Source organism: Dryas octopetala, chromosome 9, assembly GCF_963921425.1.
Source record: "Dryas octopetala chromosome 9, drDryOcto1.1, whole genome shotgun sequence".
Taxonomy (NCBI): domain Eukaryota; kingdom Viridiplantae; phylum Streptophyta; class Magnoliopsida; order Rosales; family Rosaceae; genus Dryas; species Dryas octopetala.
This window is the reverse complement of record NC_141374.1, coordinates 418,929-434,822: the sequence shown is the minus strand read 5'-3', so window position 1 is coordinate 434,822 and position 15,894 is coordinate 418,929. Positions and strand designations below refer to the sequence as shown.

The 15,894-nt window shown below is 39.1% G+C and overlaps 2 protein-coding genes across 3 annotated transcripts; both read right to left on the bottom strand.

Moving 5' to 3' along the window:
- Nucleotides 1-53: 53 nt before the first annotated feature.
- Nucleotides 54-1,990, bottom strand: CDKB2;1 (cyclin-dependent kinase B2;1). The gene is made up of 8 exons (XM_086256177.1): nt 1,713-1,990; nt 1,307-1,448; nt 1,119-1,180; nt 882-993; nt 689-782; nt 524-593; nt 289-427; nt 54-191 (listed from the first exon to the last, which is right to left on the bottom strand). The coding sequence occupies exons 1-8, from the start codon at nt 1,931-1,933 to the stop codon at nt 99-101; spliced, it is 933 nt and encodes a 310-aa protein (XP_086112303.1). The 5' UTR covers nt 1,934-1,990; the 3' UTR covers nt 54-98.
- Nucleotides 1,991-3,475: 1,485 nt separating this feature from the next.
- Nucleotides 3,476-6,964, bottom strand: LOC147273013 (protein FAR1-RELATED SEQUENCE 5-like). Of its 2 annotated transcripts, XM_086257014.1 has the most exons (3): nt 6,742-6,964; nt 4,440-6,414; nt 3,476-3,895 (listed from the first exon to the last, which is right to left on the bottom strand). In XM_086257014.1, exons 2-3 carry the CDS (start codon nt 6,360-6,362, stop codon nt 3,731-3,733), a joined length of 2,088 nt encoding a protein of 695 aa, XP_086113140.1. In that variant the 5' UTR covers nt 6,363-6,414; nt 6,742-6,964; the 3' UTR covers nt 3,476-3,730. The 2 variants fall into 2 exon arrangements, with proteins under 2 accessions (XP_086113140.1, XP_086113139.1); XM_086257013.1 differs by having other exon boundaries at nt 4,440-6,964.
- Nucleotides 6,965-15,894: the final 8,930 nt, after the last annotated feature.

Genomic DNA, 15,894 nt, shown 5'->3' with positions numbered 1-15,894 from the left:
TAAAATTCACTACAAAACATCTGTTAGCGATGATCAAAAGAAAGCATCCCAATCCACATATGATAGTGTGCTTCTGTCATCTGCTAAATCATGTTTTTTCAGAGAGAAGCCTTGTTCAGATCATCAAAGTAAGGGTGTTCCATTGCTTTCTTGGCTGAAATACGTTTTGCAGGCTCATATTGCAACATTTCCTGTAAATGTAAACATTTAAAACAAGCATTACTTACCATATAGAAAACCAAAAACTTGTTATAAAGTGTATCAACCAATTTGAGTGGTCTGACATACCGACAGCAAATTCAATCCATTGTCATCCAAATTGGGAACAGCCTTTGACAAACTTTGAGGACTCCACTGGGGGTACTCATGCCAGTTCATGAGTTTGCTTACACCTGGCCACACTTGTTCATTTGGAGTGCCTAATAGCCTACATCAAAGATCCATAAAGAAAAATTAGTCTAAATGACCAGGAAGAAAGAAGGCACATTACTGCTAAGGGTAAGTGGAAGCCATCTTAGTGAACCTGAATATATGTAGGAGCTGCTGCAGCTCAGAATCCCCAGGGAAGAGTGCTTGCTTTGTGACAAGTTCAGCTACATTCAAATAGAATATACTATTAAACCAATGGCGCAATTGAAAATTAAATTATTGAAAATCAAACACACTCATTAGAAAAAAATATGTTTACCAAATATACAGCCAACAGACCAGATATCCACTGCGGTTGAGTAATGGGTAGCTCCCAAAAGGACTTCAGGAGCCCTATACCAAAGGGTCAATATCTGCAACATAATTCCACAAATTCATTCACTACTCTGGTAAAGCAAGATAACTTGTAATCAAAACCTCTTGAACTAAAAAAATCAGAAAGCATGCACTACCTCATGAGTATACTTCTTGATTGGTACAGTAAATGCTCGAGCTAGTCCAAGATCTGCAATTTTAAGCATCATAGTCTTGCGGTCCATCAGGAGATTGTGAGGCTTTAGATCCCTGCAGCTCAATGTGGCAAAAGAAAATGAACCAACCAAGAAGAGCAAAAAATGAAAAATAAATAAATAAATAGTAGCAGCATGTAATCGTGTACTTTCTTGCGTATCTGTGTGACAAAGGCTTACCTGTGTAAGATTCCATGACCGTGGCAAAAGGCAACACCTTTGCAGAGTTGGTACATCAGACTCTGCATTACAATAGAAATCACCATTTATGTTAATAAATATATGTGATTCATTAAAATTGATTGGGAACAAAGATTTGGGAGAAGAAGCAGAAAATAAAACACCCAGAATTAGAATCCAATTTAGACCTTAACGATGGGGGGAAGAATGAATTCTCCAGACTGACGGAAGCTGCGAATGTATTTCTTAAGATCAGTGTCCATGTACTCAAACACCAAGTAGAGTACAGTCTTGCCCTCCTTGTTCTGGCCTTGTTTCACGTCCATTAACCTATAGGTATGGGTTTTGGGTTACATAACCATCAATTAACAAACGCAATAGAAACAAAGAAAATCCAAGAATTTTATTCATCTCTATGAATACAAGAACAGAGAACATGGTATCCGTCAGATTAATTTAAAACCCTATTCCAAAAAAAAAAAAAAAAAAACACAAAATAGAGAAATGAAACCCTGGGTTTTGGGTTTCTAACAAGCAATTAAGAAACGCAATAAAATCGAAGAATTGATGAAACCCTAGAAAGAGTGGTAGTACCTGACGACGTGGGGGTCCCTGGAGAGCATGCGCAAGATGGAGACCTCGCGGAGAGTGGTGGGAGGGACGCCTTCCTCGTCCTCGTGGAGTCGAGTCTTCTTGAGGGCCACGATCTTCCCGGTGGCCTTCTCTCGGGCCCTGTACACCTTCCCGTAGGTCCCCTCTCCCACCTTCTCCAGCTTCTCGAACGCCTCCATCGCCGACACTGCATTCCCTGCCATCTCTCTCTCTCTCTCTCTCTCTCTCTCTCTCTCTTGCTTCGCTGATTTTGATTTCAATTTTCGAGTCTCCAACGCCTTTACATTAGATCCCGACCCTCCCTTATATATATAACCGTTTTAAGAGCATTTTGATCGTTGCCCCCCAACGGCCACTCTTTTTGAAATTCAAATCCTCTAACGTCATTCTTCTTCTTCTTTTTTCTCCATAAAAAGCCCCCTTTCCATGTTGGCCCACCCCCACTAGGCCCAATTGAGCGGCCCATCAAAACAGAAAATAGAATGAGAAATTTTATTCAATAACCTTTTTAAATACCCCTTAAACTTTTTTGACCCCATAACCCCAAAACTAATAATAATGATCATTTTGTATTTTTCAGACCAAAATACTCTTTTATATACAAAAATGTCGATACAGTCCACCATGTGTCGACCAAAAATTGGACAAGTTGTTGCAATAGCCAAACCCTCATCCACCTTCTTCCTGCAGCAATCGCCATGGAGAGCGACCTCCCTCACTGGCCAATGACCCATCATCTCCTCTATCTATCTCTCTCCCCTTCTCTCCCAATCCACATCTAAAAAACAAAATTCGAAATCTAGATCTGAATTTTTCTCTAAATGGGTTGAGAGGGAAAGGGAGACAGAGACAGAGATGAGAGGTCGGTGGAGGAGGTGGAGGATGGTGGTGGGCACCAGCCAGCGACCCATCATTTTCTCTCTCTATCTCTCTCCCCTTCTCTTCTAACTCAAATTTGAAAAACAAAAAAACAAAAAAAAAATTCGAAAACTCAAATCTAGTGGAATGTGCTATAACACGATCTGGTGGAATTTCTGATCGCCATATGGTCGAATTTGTGGTCGCCACATGGCCACATGACAACCACAAATTCCACCATATCTGAAAATTTTCTGGGTTTTGATGGGTTTGATGGGTTTGATCTCTTAAAAAATCAACCATTTTCTGGGTTTTCCTGGGCGACGAGGGGGAGGCGAGGGGTTTTTTTTTGTGGGTTTTCCTGGGCGACGTGGGGTTTTTTTTTTTTTCTTTTTTTATATATATGAAGGGTATTATGGGTATTTCACAGGCAAAAGCATCATAAAAGTTAATTTTGGAGCTAGGGGGTCAAAAAAGTTTAAGGGATATTTAAATGGATTATTAAATAAAATTTCTCAAATAAAATCCCACTCATGCCTCCGCTGGAAAAATTATAAGGTATAACTGATATACCGCCACGTAGTATAACCAATCTAACAACTAAGGGTATTATTAGACGATGTGTTTATATTATAAATTTATAACACATAGACTGGTTATACCACGTGTTAATATATCGATTATACAGAATAATTTTTCCCTGCGTTGCTTCATTTCTTTTCTTTTATTTTTTACTCCTTTTTTGTGGGTTAGGCATGCATTTTTCATTTCTGATTTCCAAATAAGCAGTACTTTGGAGATTTTTGTCCTGGAGAGACTAGACATGGAACAGCATACATCTTGCATAATGCTCCATTCAATGTTACCCAACAAAAACAAAAAAAGAACCAAGTTCCACTCAAGAGTTACACAAGAGAACATGTTGCTCTAACAAAACCTTTATATACAACAGGAAGACATCAAAAGTTATTTGATTTCTTCTCCATCAACTACATAAACACTATTCTACAACTCTGCATAATTTCCCGGCCTACAATAAGGGGAAAACAAAAACATTCCAATATCCCCTTAATATTAGCATCGGTGTAGACTCCCTCTTCCACTTGCTTTTTGGTAGTTTACAAGAAAGGGGTGGAAAGGTTCTAACTTTTTAGATTTAGCCTTACATTCCGAACATTCACTGATATCTTTAACTTCTGTTCTTCCATATCCTTCAGAACAGAAAATAGCTTTGCTCTATATGCTTCACATTGCTGACTTGCATTTCCCACCTCAGCTGCCAATTCCTGAATTCTCTTGTCTTGATCCTACAAAATTGAAGACAAGGGCAGAAGTTAGAAGAAAGCAACAAACAGATCAAAATGCATTAAAGAACCTAGAGCAGCAAACTGTGGAAATTGGTGAAAAAATAATTCTGAAATTGTGTGATTTTTCAAAACTAGATACATACTTGGACAATTTCTAAGTCCTTTCATAATTTTTCCCCAATTCCTCTCAAAATTTTATTTAAGATCACCAATCAATGGATAGGGTATATTATTCCAAAATTTAATCAAAAACGAATGACAGAATCTATGGCTTAGAAACTGAAGATCTACATATTCCTAGACCATTTTAATTTGATATGAATTAAAACCCAATTTGATGTCTAGAACATCTGTTCAGATTTTTAGACACATAGTTTTTGGAGAAAAGACCTGCAGAAAGTTCCAAATGACAGAGAAAAAAGGGAGGCATATTGAAGATGATACACACAGCACTGAGCACACAATTATGTCTTGAAAACATACAACAAAATGTTACAATGCAGAGGCCAAGCAAAGTGAAGCCTCTTCTGCGAAAAGAACTTACCACAGTACAAGACTGAAGCTGCTGGCTACAATTAATCGGACTATTTTGTATCACTACTCCAGGACCAAGCTTCTTTGCAGCAGCAACCATGTTCGCAGCCTCATGAAGGGCGTCCATTGCCACATTATAAACATGCACAGATTCTACCCCCTCTTCTACATATTTGATGGCTTCCCTGCGTAGGTTGTCATACCAAGCAGCAGAGGAATCTTGAGAATTATTTGAGAATCCAAGAGTGTGTTCGTCCCATAAAACTCCACTTTTTGCATTTTTGGTCCAACGTTTCAATATGTAGTGTGATGGAAGTGTAAGAACATTGGTTACTCTGAAGACTGCTAATATGTGCCTACAAATAATACCAGAAAACTCAAACATTTGGCAGCAACAGATAGCTTTCTTCTCAAAAACATTGAACCTAACAATGTTTGCTCTGTGGTCTTCCCCAAATTTTGCGACCCGATACATGGTTTCTGATCCTGTATCATCAACCATAGTTGCAGGATAAGCAAGTGTCTCGACCAATTCCTCTTGGAATTTCATGAATATTATCCTTGTATAAAGTTTTGCAGCTTGTTTTTCCATTGGAGATGGTGTCCTTAGAACTGGAGAGATGTTCATTGTATCATAATCTGCCTTTACTTCCTTTTCATGGCGAGTGGCGATCGCTTTTTCATATTGCTTTATCAGCACCTGAATATTGGTTGATGCATTTATATAGCCATCAAAGTATGAGTTTATATTATCACTTCCTTGGGCTGCGGCCATCTCCCCAAAAAATGTATCCCGAAGAAAAACCGGCACCCATTGCTGCCGAGCATCGTACATTGACTGAAGCCATTCATTATCCGCAAGATCATACCTTTGAAGAAGGGACTCCCAACACGACTCAAATTCGTCAATTGTCTCTGTCACATTGATGCACCTCTGGAACTCAGCTTCAAAAGTGGGGTGTGAGTGATACAGGTCGGACAACTTCTCCTGAGCCTCCCGGAACACGTTCCATTTACAAAATCGGTGGCGGGTTCCAGGGAATACTTGCATAACGGCAGCCCGAATGATTCTATCCTGGTCTGTTGTAATTGAGAAGGGATGACGGCTAGACATTGCAGCTAGCCAAGTCTGGAATAGCCAAACAAATGAGGACTCTGACTCATTAAGGAGTAATGCACATCCAAATAAAACAGGCTGCCCGTGATGGTTCCACCCAGTAAATGGGGCAAATGGGACCCGGTATCGGTTTGTTCTATATGTTGTGTCAAATGTAACAGTATCTCCAAAGTAGTTATAATTCATTCTTGAATTTGCATCGGCCCAGAAAATGTTTCCTGTTGGATTCTCAAGATCACCCTGGACGGCACAAAAGAAACCAGGATCCTCGACCTGCATTCTCTTCAAATAGTCAAAAACGAACTGACCACCACTCCCTAGAGTTCTCTGCCTGCTGCTACTCATATAATTCTGGCAATCGACTTTTGTAAAACCAACATTATTAATTCCACCCGATTCCTTGATCAGCACAGACATTACCCCACTAGGACCCATCCCAGCCGCTTGAAGGGTATCAATCAGGCTTCGAGCAGGACCAGAGACGTGCCTATGTGAACGGAGACAATGCACCTTATCTGGAGGCACAAGCTCATGATTATGTTCCTTAACTAGTTTCGAAACTGCCCATCTTCCTGAACTCTGTTTCTTCACGGTCATCTGTGCTTTACAGCCAACTCTAGTGATTGTACGCTGCCGCTTGGACCTATTTTCACCTCCATCACGACGAAAGCCTTCACGGGAACACACAATTTGGCGGCATATGATGGAGCCATCACGACGTGAGCGCTGATACACGCTAACCCGGGTGCTGAAACCAACTCGCCGTGCATAAGAATTATAGAAAATGCGGGAGGCCTGTTCAGAATCGAATTCCATGCCCTCATAGGGTTCAAGGTTGGGATCCCCATTAGCGAAATCATCACGAGACCTAGTAGAATCAGAGGGTTGGACTAAATCATCATCGAAAATATCATAGTTATCATCTGGGTGTTGTAAGTCGAGGGCAGTGGTGTCATCTTCGCCAGAACCACCCATGTCAAATTCCACCACATCATTCTCAATGTTGAGAGGCTCAAAGTCCATGACTGATTATATGAAGGTGATGATTATAAAGTCTCTAACTTCCCCAATAATTTCAAGATTTTAAATTGTATTGACACGTCCATATGGATATGGTGGGGTTTTATGGCTGCAGAATACTAAAATTAAAAAACCAGTGGGTGGTGGCAGAGAGAAACAGAGAAAGAGAACTGACCGCAGAGAGAGCTCAGGAAAAGCAACAAGGTGTGGAAATTTGCAGTTGCAGGCGAGCTTCAACGGACCAAAACTACGCAGTTGAATTTCAACTTCATGGTAGGTTTGTCATTTTTGGTGGCAATGTGACATAAAATTTAAAAAGAAAGTCCAGAGCTTTGCACTAGTTTTGGTTCGGTTGAGAGCGTTGAGAGGGATAGGAGGGAATTTGGGGATTTGAGGGTTTTCAGTTTGGGGAAAACACTTTTGGGTGTGAGAGAGGAAGATGGAACTTTGTTCCTCTTATGGAGGGGTAATGATCTGCTGCTACTCGATGCAGCAGTCAACAATGTGCTTAATGACGTGGTTTCCTTAAATGCCGACAGTCTGCTAGTTTTGGTTAGTGCATATTGATAGAGTTCTAGCTTTCTCCTGCTAACTTTTAACTTATGTGATACTGTGATAGTAAATAGATTTGGCCACCGTTCGTGATTTTGCGTGTTTGGGTTAAACACGACACAACTCGTTAATGAAAATTAGTAAATATGATATGATTCGTTAAGCTATGGATGACAAAAAGACCAACATGAACACGACGCAACCCATTAAGCTATGGGTGACAAAAAGACCAACACAAACACCATATGAAAAATAACGGGTGAACACGACTAGTTCTACCTATTACAAAGAAAAAATTAATCGTTTTTAAGCAAAAATATAATTAATAATCATTTTACAATACTCCATAAGTCATAAAAACAATACATTACAAATATGATTTGCAATACATCTTACAATATTCCATAAATTACACTCCAAATTTAAATACATACGTTCCAAAATAAATGCAAAAGAATCTAAGGAAAAAAAAAAAAAAACAACATTGATAATTGATATATCATCTACACATGAAGACTTGAAAAGCATATTGCAGTCAAAACAGAACAAGTACTTCTCTGATAAAAATAGAACAAAAGCAAATGATAAAAACACATTGCATGTGCACCACTTTAGGAAATGATTGATGTCACACCAAGTACTTCTCTGATTCTGCCCTGAAACAGAACATATATGAGATATACTTATGAGTTATGATTGATCTGATCATGATGTAATGTAAATTAGAGGTAACAATTGTATATAGATTACAACCACAACATTAAATGTCAATACCTTTCATCAATCATTAGTAGAAATGCTATTAGAGCATTGTTTTAATCTGTTTCTACTATCCTCAATAATCAAATTGAAGACGTCTTCAGTGAGTTGTTCCAAGTCAGCATGTTCTTTATCTAAAACTAAGCATAAAAAGAAACAACAATTACAAATATTACTTTATGAGAATAAAAAAGAAAAATAGTAGTATAAAGTTATATGAAATTTACCTCTCATGCCAAAAATTCAATTTACGCTTACCTACTGCTATGCCTTTAGCCTTTTTCTTTGTAGGGCTTGAAATAAATCAGAGAATCAATCACACTTGTGGAGTCCATTGTATTCCAATATATAGAGCATAGATACAACTACAAGAGTCCTAAAAGGTATGACTAAGCTTACATCATTATCATAAAGAGAACAGAGATAAATACATAATATCTAAGATAAATATATACAGCTGTATTAGGAGTTATCCTTTACACCCCCGCAAGCTGAGGATGCAAGAGCGCACTGGAAGCTTGTAGCGAAGAGAAAGAAAATGAGCAGTGGACAACCCCTTTGTGAAGATGTCTGCAAGGCTCATGGGAGGAAACATAACAGACTTGAAGTTCCTTACAAACAACCTTTTCTCGAACGTAGTGGTAGTCGACCTCAACATGTCTAGTACGTGTATGGAATACAGGATTAGAGGCCAAAGCAAGAGCACTGATATTATCACACCATAGAACCGGACAAGAAAGAAAATTTTGCAAATCTCGAAACAGGAAACGAAACCATGATAGAGTAGCCGCTGTGTGCGCTAGTTGCCGATACTCGGCCTCTGTACTTGACCTGGAAACCCCATTATGCTTCTTGGAGCTCCATGAAATTAAGTTGGAGCCTAAATAAATACAGTACCCTCCTGTGGAACGGCGATTATTAGGATCACCTGCATAATCCGCATCAGAATAAGCTGTAAGTTGCAGAGAACCAGGAGTATAAGTTAAACCATGAGAATGAGTATGCTTGAGATAGCGAAGGATTCTTTTGACAGCAGCCCAGTGAGTAGTGGTTGGTTGATGCATGAATTGGCAAACTTGATGCACAGCAAAAGCAATTTCTGGACGAGTAAGAGTAAGATATTGGAGAGCTCCCACCACACTACAATATTGAGTGTAATCAGATAGAGGATCACCATCAGATGCACTAAGGCGACGGCCACTAACCACTGGAGTGGAGACGGGTTTAGCATCCAACATATTTGTACGCCGAAGAAGATCAAGCACATACTTGGATTGATTTAAATGCAAACCCTGTGAAGAACGGTGGATTTCCATGCCAAGAAAAAAATGAACTGGGCCAAGATCTTTCATCATAAACAAGGACCCCAATGTAGAGATTAAATTAGTAATATGAGATTGACTTGTGCCTGTAATAAGAATATCATCCACATAAATTAAGAGAAAAATATGGACTGATCCACTATGATAAGTAAAGAGAGAGTAATTAGACATGGAAGCTGTGAACCCCAAATCTTCTAAATGAGAAGAAAAACAGTTGAACCAAGCCCTAGGTGCTTGCTTAAGCCCGTAGAGAGATCGGCGAAGTTTGCAAACATATTTAGGATCAACAAATCCAATGGGCTGCCTCATATACACATCTTCAGACACAAAGCCATGCAAGAATGCATTTTGGACATCTAGTTGCCGAATAGGCCAATTGAACTGAACTGATAGAGCCAAAATGAGACGAATGGTGGAATGGTTAACAACGAGGCTGAAAGTTTCGCCATAATCAAGTCCCTCTTGCTGGTGGAAACCATTAGCCACAAGGCGGGCCTTAAACCGCTCAATGGAGCCATCCGACTTGCGTTTAATACGAAAAACCCATTTATTGGGTAAAATATTCATGGTAGAATTCGGTGGAACCAATATCCATGTACCAGTCATTTGTAATGCTTGAAATTCATCAGCCATTGCATGCCGCCAACACTCTTGTTTATTTGCTTGACTAAAACAAGAAGGCTCATCATTAGTGGAATTAAAGGCCACATGCAGAGAATATTTGGAGTTGGGCTTAATAATACCATCCTTGCCTCGTGTTACCATTGAGTGAGTATTGAGAGAACTTACTTGAGAGGATGGAGGTGGAGGTAATGCTAATGGTGCAATAAGTGAAGATGAAGGTGGAGAAGAAGGGGCAGACCGACTTACTGGAGGAGTCAAGGTACGAGTTGGAGATGAGGGAGCACTGCATGACTGAGCAGTTGTAGGGCTGACTAGTATCGTAGTAGCAGGCAGTGGTAAAGGTGAATGGGGCAAGGTAGACACTGGGTTTGAAGTGGCAACTGGAGATTACGGAGTTGGAATAGGAGTAGCGGAGGGCAGAGGTCCAGCAGTAGTGGAGGATGGTGCAAAAACTGTTAATGGTGGATTAGATGCTTGCAGATTTGAGGATGGAGAAGACACCCCCGTAGTAGTAGCGCCAATGGTCTCTTGAAACGGAAAACTCTGCTCATCAAACACAACATGACGAGATAAAAAAATTCTGCCAGTAGATAAGTCAAGACACCTATATCCCAATTGATTTAAGGAGTAACCGAGAAACACACATCTAATGGACCAAAACTGCAATTTATGAGTGTTGTAGGGACGCAAATATGGAAAACAACTACAACCAAAGACCTTAAAAAAGGAATAATTTGGAGACTTGTTAAAAATTCTTTCAAAAGAAGAAATGTGACCAAGAACACGTGTAGGTAATCTATTAATTAGATAAACTGCCGTGTGTAAAGCTTCAGCTCAATAAAAGCTGGGCATGTTTGCATGAGCCATACGCGTAAGACCAGTATGCACTATGTGTCGATGTTTACACTCGGCCAGTCCATTTTGTTCCGAATGATGGGGACATGAAAATCTATGTTGAATCCCATGATGAGTAAAAAATTCCAAAAATTGTTTATTTTTGTACTCTCCACCACCATCTGATTGAAAAGCTTTGATTGTGCTTGAAAACATGTTTTCCACCAAATTTTTAAATTTAACAAAATGATTAAAGACTTCAAATTTGAAATGCATTGGATATATCCATGAATATCTAGAATAGTCATCCACAAAAAGAACATAGTACTTAAATCCGGAAATTGAATAACATGGGGAACTCCATACATCGGAATGGATTAATTGTAAAGGAAATTTGGAAATACTAGAAGATAATTCAAAAGGAAGTTTAACACTTTTGCCCAAAGGACAAGACTGACAAAACGACAACTTAAGAGAGCAAGAAATTGGCAATTTATTATGAGCAACTAAAGACTTGAAAATTGGTGAAAACGGGTGACCAAGCCGTGAGTGCCAAAGTTCACCAGGCACACGAACACCTAAACATGCAACTCGACCACTAAGAGAAGAAGAACTGATCGGAATAGGGAATGGGTAGAGACCATTGTCACTCCTGCCTTGGAAAAGAATCTTCCCCGTCCCCAAATCCTGCACACGAAAGAAATCAGGAAAGAAAGTAAAATAACAATGATTATCTTTGGAAAATTGATTAACAGAAAGAATATTGGTTGATGCAGATGGACAATGAAGAATATTAGAGAGAGAGAAAGAACGATGTGGAAGAGATAAAGAGGAATGACCAATATGTTTGATATTCAAACCTGAGCCACCAAGAACACCATTAACATTATCCCCACCAAGATACTCTCGAGGATTGACTAAATTACCAATCTCAGTGGTAATATGAGCATTGGCTCCAGTATCAGTAAGCCAAGAAGTAGTGCCAGTAGAAGAGGTTTGGGCGGCCATGGCTGTGAGTTGTGGAGTGGGAATACGTCCCTCATAGGCACCATTCATTCTGTTATAGCAATCAAGGGCAGAGTGCCCATTTCGACCACATATTTGACATTGAATACGGTTTCCCGTATGAGAAAAAAATCCAGCAGATGAGTGATTGTTACCATGAGAATTATGTCCTTGGTTGGAACCAAGTATACTACCAGTAGAGCTTCCAGACTTCTGAGAAGCAAGAACACCACCTGCATTACCCGAGTTGGTACCTGAAAAATTAAAACTAGAAAAGCCAGAGCCACGGCCTCGACCACGCGATGGACCACAACCACCACGATGACCAAACGGAAAAGCACGAGTTTTGAAGCCACCACGAGTGTTGCGAGAGGCAACCATAGCAGAGACCCCAAGGTCAGTGACTGGAGTATGAATAGCATGTAGTCGACGTTCGGCACTGAGAAGGAGTGCCTCCAAATCATCATAAGTGATAGGACTGTCCCGAGCCTGAGTTGCACTAACTGTATTTTCATACAAAGAACCAACATTGTGCATAATAGTAGCAACTAAATCTTGATCAGACACAGCAGCACCACATAAAGATAGGTTATCAGCAATAGAATTGATACGATCCAAATACTCAGTTATAGAAAGATCACCTCGCAAAGTACGCAACAATTCTCCTCTAAGTTGAATAATTTTATTCTGAGACTTAGAAGCAAACCTCCTTTGAAGAGATGCCCAAGTTGTATGAGCAGAGTTGTGCCGTGTGACGGTACCAAGCATGCTCTCACTCATTGATCCATTGATCCATTGATCCAGGAAAGAACTAGTTGATCCTTTTGAATCCATTCTTCATAAGCAGGGTTCACGACATCAGTGTCTTTGCCTGTCTTAGGATCCACTAGAAAAGCATTTGGACATTGACTAGAACCATCAATAAAAGCAGTGAGTCCTCTGCTCTTAATTAGAGGGAGAATCTGGGCTAGCCAGATTGAATAGTTACTTTTATGAAGCTTCACGGTTACAGTAGTTGGGCCGGAGATGGAGGAGGGCGCAGAGTGTGAGACATGACTGCTATCTGCAGCAGACAACATGATAAGGAGAAAAGAAAAAAAAAAGAATTGAGATTGAATGAACTAGAGTTAGAAAGCAGTAGAGTGTTTGTCGTTGGACTCTAGTGGCTCTGATACCATGAAATAAATCAGAGAATCAATCACACTTGTGGAGTCCATTGTATTCCAATATATAGAGCATAGATACAAGAGTCCTAAAAGGTATGACTAAGCTTACATCATTATCATAAAGAGAACAGAGATAAATACATAATATCTAAGATAAATATATACAGCTGTATTAGGAGTTATCCTTTAGGGCTTGTATCTGTTGTATTTTCAATCTATATTTTGAGTACTTCGATCCACTCTCTTTGAAACTTCACCAGACTCCTCATCATTATTATTTGTAGCATTCATCTACATTAAAAATTTAATAGGTTACTTATATAAAAAATGAGAGCCAACATAAAAAATTTATAATGTCAGTAATGATCATAACTAACTAAATGGTAAAATCTTGAGGTTTAAAATGGTTGTTCTCTTTATTTCTTAAGTGATCCAGTAATAATTAACTTCACAATGTATATGGTATATGGTTTTCATCAAAAGTTTCATTCAGAGGTTTCAAACTCCACATTAAAGAAATTTCAAAGAAAATGAAGATTGCATACAAGTAATGCTAATAAATGTATAAAAAACAAAAAACAAAAAACAAAATTTGGAAAACAGAAGATATAGAAAAATTTAGAGCAGCTAGTGAAGCTAAGAAATAAAGTGGCCCAATCCTATTTTCAGTAATATATATATATATATATATACTTATATTAATTAACCACCACAGCTCTGATCTAGTACTTAATTACCCTTCATCTTTTTATTATTGCATGTTTACTTTTGATTTTGCTAGCTTAATTTTCACTCCATGTTTCCATGAATTTAAAACGTACATGTTATTATTTGGTTCATGTAGGCAGGGATCGAGAATAAAATTGACATTCAAAAAATGATCGAATAAAGAAGGAAGACCCATGATTTTTGTTCAAAGTAATTTTTATTAAACTACCACATACGAACCAGACCCATGCTTCAATTATCAATACAACCTAATTTATATATATCATTTCAATGTTCTCAAATTTGATAGCATGACTTCCATAGTAATCAAGGAGTCCTAGGATTTCTCGGATTGGCTTACACTTTCCTAGTTATAGCTTACTTGTGTATTAAGATGTCTTGAGGGTTACACCATTGTATTCTATAAATACTTGTAATGTGTTACATGTTGATTAATGAGAAATACATATTTCTACATGGCATCAAGAGCCCTAGGATTTTAGCCTCACCTCCTCCCTTTCTTCTCTCAAAACCCTAGCCGCGTGCACCTCCTCCTTTTTCTCTCGCCTCTCTCATGGCGTCTTCTTTAATTTGATCCCCCTTCAACCCTTCCTGATCTTAATATTGCGTAGTTCTTAAAGCTGACTGAGTCAAACTATCTCCTTTGGCAACGTCAAATGCGTCCTTTCATTGTTGGACATGATCTTTGGAAGTTCGTTGACGATTCACATCCGACTCCTCCTTTAACCGTCACTACACTAGCTGATGATTCACAGGTGCGGCGGCCTATCCACCTCTCCCAATCCTACCTACACCACCTGGTATCAAACTGGTCAGCTCATCGTCAACTATTAAGATTGAGACCAAAGATGAGTTAGCCATTCAAGAAAAGAGTTCTAGCAACAGAGAAGTGTCAGACAATTATTTTCTAATCACATCCAAAACTACGTATAATCTTTGAAAAGATAACTCAGAGATTCAATGTGATTATGGCAAAAAAAACACAATCAAAATCCATGGGATTGGATATAAATTTGAAAATACGCTCTTTGGTATTTAATTGATCAAGAAAAACTTATGTGGGGAAGTCTCTTGCCACATCATCTTGGTGAGTGCCATAACCACCTACTTAAAACATGACACTTGTTTAACTTTAATTACGATGTAATTATATTTTCTCTTTAAATTAAGAAAACTTTTTTTTTTCTCTCTCTCTCTCTAGAGTAGCCCAAGTTGCCCCCACACGTGTAGCGCCACTTTAAGCCAAACTCGTGGACAACTCATACTCATATTGGGTGATGTGGAGCATATGTGGCCACTAGGTCTAACACGCGCGAGTGAACCTGCTCTGATACCATAAAAAAATCTAATTATCCATCTCAAAACCAATTGACAATAAGAGAAGTAGCTCAAGACCCTTATAAACCACTATGCAATGTTATAATCTTCCAATGTGGGACAACACTCCACATTCTCACAGAGAGATGGTGGATGATGACGATGTTGCCAAAGAGTACAAGGTTAGAGTGGCGATGTTGTAAGGTAAAATGAGGTGAGGTGAGGTGAGGTGAGGTGAGGTGAGGTGAGGTGGGGTGAGGTTCTTGATTTCTTTTTAGTTTTTTAGTTAGTGGAAGAAGATATGCTGAGTTACTCATTCTTTATCTAAATATACTCTCTTTTGTATTGATTTTGTTTGTTGGGTAGAAAAGGATTTTGTGAGTTAAAATGAAGTATTTTTTACCTTCTTGAAAAAAAAAAAAGTTCCAATCAAATTTGCCCAATTTACTACTGTTACACCCCGAATCCCGAATATGCAACAGATGCACCTACCTTAAATATCCCAAGAGATTAAACGTCACTAAACAAGCATTAATCCCCCAAGACACCCAAGGAGGGTTGAGCATTTTGAATTTAATGGACCGGATTAGATTAGAGATAATAAATGTGTAAACTATTCAAAACCCCCAAATTAGAGCTTAGTTATTTCAAAACCTCCAGCTTTACTAAAGTTAATTCAGAACCCCCTATTAGTTATTTAAACTCTCCCAAAACCCCCTGGTCAACTAACAACCAACTGGGTTTGACCCCAAATTTTCTAATATTCCAATTATAACCCCAGCTGGTCACTTAATCAGTTAATCACATTTCTCTCTCTCACATTCTCTTTCTCCTCTGTGTTCTCTCTCTCTCTCTCTCTCTCTCTCTCTCTCTCTCTCTCTCTCTCTCTCTCTCTCTCTCTCTCTCTCTCTCTCTCCGCGTGGCTGTCATCGGCGAGTGCTCCGTCGTCCGGCAACGGTTGCCGGCGAGACCGATCCCAATCTTCTCGTCTCTCCTCTCTCTTCCTCCCTATGCCCTCCA

Coding starts and splice junctions, on each gene's coding strand:
- LOC147273013 (XM_086257013.1), bottom strand. CDS start 6,569: ATGGACTTTGAGCCTCTCAACATTGAGAATGATGTGGTGGAATTTGAC. Junction 3,896..4,439: donor AGCTTCAGTCTTGTACTGTG/GTAAGTTCTTTT, acceptor TCAATTTTGTAG/GATCAAGACAAGAGAATTCA.